Genomic DNA, 8,848 nt, shown 5'->3' with positions numbered 1-8,848 from the left:
TTATATTTGATTTCCCTTCAAATTAATTCAGCTTCATCCAAGCACATGAAATCAAGATATTATAAACATGCAAACAGCCTCATGTTCTCCTTAAAGTTATTTTTGCCTCAGTCTTAAACAGCTGAATTAACGTGCCCTCCAAAATGCAAAACTAAAGCATTTTAAGCGTTTTCCTGTGGCCCCCAGTGGCCATTAAGAGTGCATGAAAATATACAGAATCATATTTTAATAGCAAAATAAAAAACACATTTCAAGGACACCAGCTTTTCATCTAGATAGAGATAGCTATTTGCTTCAGCAAATACTGGGTCTTTTAGGTGACAGTGTCAATTTTATTGCTTTATGAAATGCTGTGTAAAGCATGAAACTTTACAATTTGCACATTAGGCAATTTCCATCTTTAAGTTTAAATATATTTATGTGATAAGAAAAAGTACATGCATATGAATATATAGAATTTTTAGAAATCATCACTTTTTACATTAGAAATTTCTTTATACAAACATCTTGACTTTTTAAAAAAATAGCGAATGACAAGAACCCTCTAAGACGGCAGAAAATCCAGTTTTCTGTATAAGCAGTTTCACTGAGAGACATGAGTGATGGCAGACGAAGGCCTCTTAAGAATAGATTCAACAGAAAATGACAGCGGCTCACTCACTGAGAGTTTTGTTCCAACTTGTTTGGCTACGAAAAGGTCTTTTGCACATCTATCTATTGTAAATGTGTACTTCTGGTTTTCTTTGACTAAACACTCTCTGTGTTTCTTCGAGGTCTCTTCAAAGGCATCTTTGACAAATGGTGTTTTCAACTCAGGAGCTGATGCATCGTTAAGCGTTTGCTGGAATAATGAGTGGAATGGATTATGTTTAAGTGGCAGAGGGTGCTTGGTGTTTTCTTTGCTGATCTTGGTTAAGACGTGCCCTTGAGCTGCCAGGGAGTCTGTGTCAACAATGGGAGAAAAATTCCGTCGAGGTGGGGAGAATGCAGACCTCTCAGGGACAGCCTGATGACCCTGAAGGTCACTTCTAGAGGTCTGGACCTCAGGAGTGTGAGGCAGCATCAGGGAACCTTCCAATTTCGGTGGCATCATGTCATGCTCAACACTGAGTACATCCTGGACTCGTGCTCCCTTCAAGTCCCAGCTGGCCCCAGGCTTCAGGGCTTGAACAGAGGTGGTGGCATTTAGCAGGCATTGCTGGTAGAGGAGGGTGTCACTAATGGGGCCACACTTGGGCCAAACTAAAAATCTCGAGGACAAGGGATATTGTCTGTAAGTCGTGGCCACACTGACATTGGAAGAAATTAGTTCCATATTCCCAGACCCCGAATACTGCATGGTTAGATCAAGGCACGTAGGCAAAAAATTGCAGAAATCCTCGCTTGGTGGTTCCACTGGGCTGGGGCTGTAGGCAGTTTTGTAGGAGCTATATTCAGGTCCAGGCACCATGCGGTTGGGCAGGAACAAGGCAGCAGCAGCTTGGGAAGTTTCCAACATCTCCCTCTCTTTATATTCCCTCTCCAGCATAATGTTCTCCAACTCTTTATCAGCAAAGGCTCTTCTTTTCCTCATCCTGTCACTAACTGGGGGAGGTAGAGGGAAGGTCCCTCCTATATAAGTGTCCGCTGGAATGGGGCGATAACCTAAAATAAGCAAACATTGCACATGAAAGTGATTAACATCTAGGGAACAAAAACCTGGAAATCCAGAAGGCAAGAGAAACACTACAAATCAGTAACAATTATTTACAGTTCCATATCAGAAAGCGAAAGTGTAAGTTCGATTTAAAATAGTTTCCTTTGGGGAGAAGGATATCCACGTTTAAACTTTTTGTTATTGTTGTTTTTATTGTTATAGGTTTGTTTGCTTGCTTGCTTTGACAGGCACACTTTATTGACTGAAATATTAATATTCTTCCCAGGCCCTCATACATTAAGAGACAAAGCTACTCATCTTGCTTCAATTAATGTTTTATTATTATCCATGTCATCTTTTTTCATTATTAAAAAAGATATCTATACCTAGGGCTGATGTCACTTTTATTTTCTAAAGATGGCTCATTATGTACACATTGTTACAGTTGTAGAATAATCCAAGGAGAACTAGGAAAAAAGAGAAAGAAAGTTAAAGGAGATTAGTGAATAGAAAAAGAAAAAAAAAGACTCAGGAAATAGAGAAGCATAGAAAATTGAAAAGAGCTGTTAACTAGTCAAACACACTCTGCAGTGAACAATTTCACCAGGCCCCTTCCCTGACTACCAGTGCAAACAAAACAAAAAATAGGGTTAGGGGGATGGTATTCCCTGCTATACCAAAAATATAAGACATGTTTCCCAAGCTCTAATCATGTTGGCCAGAAACCAAAATGGTTAAACAAGCAATCATTAGAACACAGATTAAGTTATCACATGAATAGAGACAAAGTTAAAAACAAAGATTAGTGTAACATAAATGGAATTCCTGGCTGCATAAAATACTTTGAGTATTTCATCATCCCCAAGCACTCACCTCTATCAAATTTGTTTGAAGGATCCATTGTTATATTTGTGTTTACATAGTGACAAACCTATCGTACTCATTTGCAAATAAAATAAAATTTGAAAATTAATGTTTCCATCTCTATGGTGAGTTTTGCCAGGAAGTTATTTACTTGAATTTACTCTTCCATTTAGTCCTCCCACTTCTCAAGTTGCTTTGGCACAATTTCAGTTTATCAATGTGGTCCCTATTGTTATAAATCTGTTTATCCAGTATGTAACCAAATTCATTTTTAATTCATGAGAAAGAAACCACTCTAAAGTCAGAAGTACGAAACACAGGATGAGACAAGAAGGAACTTCAAAACCTGCCCAGAACCAACTAAAGTCAGAAGCCATACAAGGAAAAAACAGAATTCAAATGTCTACTTTTTTAAAAAATCTACTTTTAACCTGAATTTCATGAAATGGCAGTGATTAAAGCAAATATAAACTTTCCTTTAAATTTAAAGAAATATGTGAAAGATAGTAATATTATTAAGCAGGTCAATAAATAAATTCCACACCCAAATAGAGATACTTAAAAAAAATCAGTAATATTTTCAGAAAAATTAATGTATCCCCAAGCTTTAGTGAAAGTGAAAACACGGAGAGAGAAAGAGATTTCACTGTACAAATTCGACCTCTACTTTCCTTGTTTGATTCAAAACCTTTTCCAGACTCTATAACCTCGACTGTCAAAAATGGTAAAATGAAGTGTGAAATAACAGCAATTACCTAGATAATCCAGGGAGGAAAATAGTACAGTGAAAAAGAGTGGAATCTGAGGTTGAACTTCCAAACTAGAGGTCTTTATAGGGCAAGGATAAGCTGTTAAACTCCTCACTTGACTTACTCTAGCTATTCACCAAACACTCTGCTACAACTAAGTGTTTGGTCATTTTGTTTTGTTTTGTTAATTTACTTATTTCCTTCCAGGACATCTGCTCCAGGATCATTTGGCAGTGTATCTTTGCATGTCCTTCACACTGTGGCAAATTTCACATGCACTCCATGTTAACTCATTAATCATTAAGCAGACAACAAAATTATCAGGATTCTTAAACTGATAGTGACAAAAACCTCAGCAGGTATGTGAGATTCATTTTCCCAGGTCATGGTTGCCTTCCTAGAGGAAAGCTCTCTTCCACAGGGGCCATGCTAATTTTCTCTGTATCCTTCTGGTTTTAGTATACATCCCGCCAAAGAGAGCACCTAGAGGAAAACTCTCTAATAGAAAGTAGCTTCCTCTCACATAGCACCTTCACAGGCTAATAAATATGCCTGAAAAAATAAATACGCTTGAATCATGAGAGTCATTCAACTCAGTTTAAAAGGCTAAAGGATAATTTTGCATTGTTTTACCTTCTAAAATGCTTTTGGCCAGCAAACTGGGTGCCCTGACTTGCCTCTGGTACACAGCTTTGCGCTCGAAATTATTCTGTTTCCCAGAAAGCCCCTTCTTGTCCTGTAAACACAAGAAACATAATCAACAATGCCCTGAAAGAAAATGTGAGAGAGAAGGGAGAAGGCAGGGGCATCAGCAAATCTTCTAGAAACTCTTACCAATCTAAATGTATTTATTTTCACATTCTGTGTGAAAAATGATTCCACACAAATTCATATCAGCAAACCTTAATCCTAGGGCAATGAGCTGGAGGCTGTCTGAAGATGTCAACTGCTGAGCTGGGCCCCTGGCATTCTCTAGCAAAGAGAACTTTTCTTTCACAGAAGATCTGTGGCCAGAGAGGAGGGATATCCCATAGAAAGTGAAATCCATAGTGGGGGAGACAATAGGAGCCTGTCCTGGAGAGAGTGTTGTGCCCAATGGCTTGATCGTGAACACTCACTGGACTGAATGAAGGTGCCCAAAGCCTGTTGTTGGGCAGTGATTCAGGGCAGGTTTCTCCTTGTTGGAAGGCGAGTAAGATGAAGTGCTGGAGGGTGAGGGGAAGATATGAGAGTCTCCTGGGTCTGGCCACAAACTCCTGATTGTTCACTGGACATGAAAGTGAACAAAACATCTTGGAGGCCTCAGGGAACACAAAACAAGGATATTCCCCGCCCTTACCTCCTGATTCCGGGCCCTTCCACACCTCTCTCCCACCCAGCAGGCTGGGAGAATGCTTAAGAACGCAGGGCCGGCGAGAACCCATGCGGGACAGATGCGGGAGGAAGCCAAGCCCAGAACTGGGACCAGGTCCATTGCACTCTTGGGGGCCCTCAGGAGGCTTTCCCACTGGGGGTCACTGCCTTTAGCACGTCTGGGGATCCACTGTTCAGCTCCTCTGCGTCAAAAAGCAAAATCAAAAATCCTCCCTTGTCCTAAGTCTGGGAGGAGGCCCCTAAAGTCTCGCTCTCCACGTGCAGGCACACAAGGAGGTATCAACTCTGAGGTTGATGAGCCTCCCTCGCAAAGAAAACCCGGGCTCTCATCACAGCTGGAGTCCCACAGTGGGAGGCAGCAAAGACCCCTGTATGGGCTCTTAGAAAGTTTGCCGGGATAGTAGCTTCGGGCTGTATGACCTTGGGCTATAGGCACCTAACTTCCCAGGCACTTTTTTGTCTCAGCCATAAAATAGGTAGCATGTTAACATATTCCGAATATTTCAAAGGGCCAGGTGACAACAGAAGCACTGCGTGCACCACCAACTGCGTGGTTCTTCCCCCCTCTCCCCCCCATCAGCAGGAGTACTGCAGTGAAGAGCCTCCAGCTGGACGCCGCGTCCTGGATCAACAACTCTCCTCCCCGCCTCGCCCCCAACACCCCCAAATCATACTTTTAAATATAAAAAATACGTAAGATTATTTTCTCATCATGTCCCAAATGGGCCTCCCTGCCTTCTTTTTCATACAAAAACTTTTCTGCCAAGTTCCCCAGAGATGCGAGGCCCACGGCTTTCTCCCTCCCGACCCTGCAAGCCAGGGCAGGCAGAGAAGCGTCCTCACCGCCCTTCCGAGGAAGTGCCAGGCGCCGCAAGGCCCCGGGCCAGGGAGTGTGGATAGCTGCCCGTCCCCTCCAGCTCCCCAACCTCCACGGTGGCCCGGGACGCCTCGGCGAGGCGCGCCCCAGGGCCAGGCGGTACGCACCTCCGTGGCCTGCTGCCTCCGGAGCGCCACCTGGGCGGCCATGACTCGCTGCCGCTCCACCACCAGCAGGCAGTTGGCGCACTGGCAGTCGCGCCAGCGACAGAAGCGCTTGTGGCCCTTGAGGCAGGACACCACGCCGTGGTTGCGGCAGCGCGCGCACTTGGGCGTGCGGCTCAGCTTGCGCGGCTCTGCGCCGCCGCCTGCGTTCGTGCCGCGCTCCGGGGGCCCGGCCCGGGCCGGCAAGGCCTGAGGCGCTGGCGGCGGCCTGGGCGGCAGTCCACCCTGCAGCTCCTGCTGGCCTGGCACCCCCGGGGACGCGCTCGTCTCCTCGCCGTCGCCCTCTTCCTCCGCGTCTTCGTCCTCCTCGTCGTCCTCCTCGTCGTCCTCGCCGTCCCCTTCGGCCGGCGGCAGGCTGGGCCCGGGCGGCGTTGACGGTGGCGCCCCGCAACCGTCCTCCTCCAGCTCCAGGCTCTCGACGTCGATCTCCCAGTCCCCGGCAGCCGAGCCAGCCTGCCGCTCGGCCATGGCGCTGGGGCCTCTCTCGGGCCTGCGCTCAGCCACCCGCACTCTGGGGACACACAAAGAGACCCAAGGACTCACCGGTCGCCGTCAGGGACCTTTCCGGAGCCTCAGGCCCAAAGCTCTTGGTCAGCCCGCCTCAGGCCCCTTGAGTTACCCTGCTCTCTACACGTTCCTCACATCCGGGCCACACGTGCCTTTCTTGTTATCTCTAGGGCTCCCAGGGATCCACAACCCAACAAGGGTTTTATTTTATTAATTCTAAGTGCTCTGTGAGCACCTGACCTTTAACCGCAGCCTTCTCTGGCTTTACACAGACAAGTCCCTGGTAACTTTCTGATCACACACACAAAGTACTGTGTCCAACCAGGCTGACCCAGGCCACTTGTCGGGCTTCCGCATACCCATCATAGTATGGCCAAAATGAATATTAAAATGTCGCTGGAAGAATTCTTTTTGATTACAAGGGCCACTTCAGACCTGGTACCACTCCATGCTTCCCAAATGCCTCTCATCATCCTACACCACCACAAGGACTTCTCCTTGGGCTTGAAGAGGTCCTTTCGTCCCTCCTCCCCAAAATAATCAACTGGAAACCAAAGTTGCTTTGGATCATTAGGATCCCATAGGGACACTGGGTACAAAGCTGCAGATGGCAGTCCAGCATCAAAAGCACTTGGACTGCACAGGACTGCTGGTTCACATCTTTAAGGCAAGGCATCCAAGTAAAACAGAAAAGATAAGGAAATATGATTCATGCCCTTTGCCCTCCCTGACACCCCGAGAGGCATCACAGCACTCACCAAGACTTTGAGGCCCGGGCTAGAGGCCGAGTCAAAAGATATCCAGCTTTGGGATCTGGCTCTCAGGCTGCTGGCTGTGCATGCAAACAGAAATCGGGGTCGCCACCCCCAGACACGAAATCGGGGGCTGACAGGCTGGAGGCCCCGAGGGAGCCCACTGGACGGTGGGGGCGGGAAGGGAGGAGACGGTACGGAAGTGGGGAGAAGGTGAGTCAAGTCCTCAGTGACCTCGCCTTGTACATCCCGAACTCTGCAAAGTTCTGATCGGTCCTCTGCAGCCTCGGGCGCTTCACCTCGCTGAGGCCGCTTTCTGCTTCCTCCGACCCAAGCTGGACGGGAAAGGTCGGGCCGCCCCAGCCTGGCGCAGACCGCGGGTTCAATGGGCCGCACGCAGCTGCGTTCAGCTCAGCCGCACTACTTGCAGTCTCCAGTCACCGCTCCCCTTCCTAGTATTATCCGCCCCGGCCCCTGAGCTTTGCGCCCTCTGATTGGCCAGTTGTCAGGCGGTGTGTACGCTGATTGGCCCAAGCACGCCGGCTGCGGTCGGCGCGCTCCTCCCCGCCGCGCTCAGCCAGAGTCTGCTCGCGGCGCCTTTCGGTGCAGCAGGGTTGCTGGTCCAGAAGCTAAAACCGAACTGTGACGGTGTCTGCGGGGGAGAAGTCGCCATTTACCTCGCGGACTAAGAAACAAGCCGCGACACGCTCTTAGGAATCGCTTTGTTCACTAGACAAGGTAATAATCAAGGAGGCAGAGATCAGAAACGCTAGCATTGGTCGCACCACCAGTGTTTCTGCGACTCAATCATTAACCCAGAGTTGAGCGCAGAAATGGACCTCTGTAACCGGGCGCATGACAGCATCTTTCTTTCCCCTGCAAGAATAAATCAAGGGTTACCTTGCACCACAGCGCCTAGTTAGCATACAAATGACCTGCAGGTATTTTTGTGTTTAGCCCCGCTTAGCCTCGAAGTGCAAAATAGTTCCTCACTAACCTTTACCCAGCCCAGGAGACAGGTGGCCACGTCAACTACAAGTCACTACATTTTTCTACTATGTCCATTGCTATTAATTTGAGGGAGAACGGAAATGCATGCCATTAAGAGATTTAGATACAATACGTTTTCTCTAACCATGCATTTAAACAAAGATCTTAAAAAAAAAAAAAGACTGCTTTTTAGTGTGCATGAATGTATTTATAAAGAAAAGGGACTTTCTACCGTCTCCCTCAAAAATCCTTCACAAAGATGTTTAATAACAAAATAAATTTCCAACATATTGAAAGAATGAGTTTCCCAATGCTCCTTCTCCTTGAACTAAATTTTAAATAAAATAGACGCTTTGCTAGTTGCACCTGTAAATAATTAAGTCCTCTCAAGCAGGATCGGTTTAGGAGACAGATTAGAAAACTGGGTGTCATTGCACTGAGCACATAGTAGGCCCGGAATATTTGTTGAAGAGAGGAAATTGCTGAACTAATTCCACGTTACTTTTTTCCGAGCCTGTCAGAGTTAGAAGTTAGCCTGGCTCCGCGAAGTGGGAACAAAGAAAGTTTAGGAATTACTCTGAAAACTAACGCGACCCTCTGGAAGCACAGGTATTCTCAAGCCCTTAGCGACATTGGAAAGTTCTTCCCTGGCGACTGGGATTCCCATTTGTGCGGGTGCTTCTCCCCAGAGCCTCTTGTGAAGCCTAGTGAAGGAAGTAGAGACACAGTCCTGTTTATTCCCGTCTGCTCTACCGTCGCTCTAGCGTGTCAGGGGATGACTTGGGAGCGGTGCACGCTAGGACGTGGGACGAAGGGTCAAACAGACCGTTAGTGCCTCTCTCCCTTGGCACCACCTAATAACACCAGTGAGTTTTTATCTTTTGTATAGTTTCTTATACACGTCAAAGCACTTCTTAAAAAATTTATGTTGGAGC

The 8,848-nt window shown here is 46.8% G+C and overlaps 1 protein-coding gene across 6 annotated transcripts; it reads right to left on the bottom strand.

The window, feature by feature from the left end:
* Positions 1–305: 305 nt before the first annotated feature.
* Positions 306–7,345, bottom strand: DMRT2 (doublesex and mab-3 related transcription factor 2). Of its 6 annotated transcripts, XM_069474168.1 has the most exons (6): positions 7,223–7,345; positions 6,930–7,086; positions 5,608–6,175; positions 3,883–3,985; positions 2,023–2,103; positions 306–1,644 (listed from the first exon to the last, which is right to left on the bottom strand). In XM_069474168.1, exons 3-5 carry the CDS (start codon positions 6,130–6,132, stop codon positions 2,048–2,050), a joined length of 684 nt encoding a protein of 227 aa, XP_069330269.1. In that variant the 5' UTR covers positions 6,133–6,175; positions 6,930–7,086; positions 7,223–7,345; the 3' UTR covers positions 306–1,644; positions 2,023–2,047. The 6 variants fall into 6 exon arrangements, with proteins under 6 accessions (XP_069330269.1, XP_069330268.1, XP_069330270.1 ...); XM_069474167.1 differs by having other exon boundaries at positions 6,930–7,345; XM_069474169.1 differs by lacking the exon at positions 6,930–7,086.
* Positions 7,346–8,848: the final 1,503 nt, after the last annotated feature.

This window comes from Eulemur rufifrons, chromosome 7 (genome assembly GCF_041146395.1).
Source record: "Eulemur rufifrons isolate Redbay chromosome 7, OSU_ERuf_1, whole genome shotgun sequence".
Taxonomy (NCBI): Eukaryota; Metazoa; Chordata; class Mammalia; order Primates; family Lemuridae; genus Eulemur; species Eulemur rufifrons.
The sequence above is the reverse complement of the archived record's forward strand: the minus strand, read 5'-3'. Positions and strand labels throughout refer to the sequence as shown.

Bases quoted from the DNA above. Each gene is read 5' to 3' on its own strand.
- DMRT2 (XM_069474164.1), bottom strand. From the start codon at position 6,132: ATGGCCGAGCGGCAGGCTGGCTCGGCTGCCGGGGACTGGGAGATCGAC. The intron at 3,986-5,466 runs GTGAGGACGCTT...TTGTGTTTACAG, and splicing joins GGCACTTCCTCGGAAGGGCG to GACAAGAAGGGGCTTTCTGG. The intron at 1,645-3,882 runs GTAAAACAATGC...TGCTTATTTTAG, and splicing joins GGCCAAAAGCATTTTAGAAG to GTTATCGCCCCATTCCAGCG.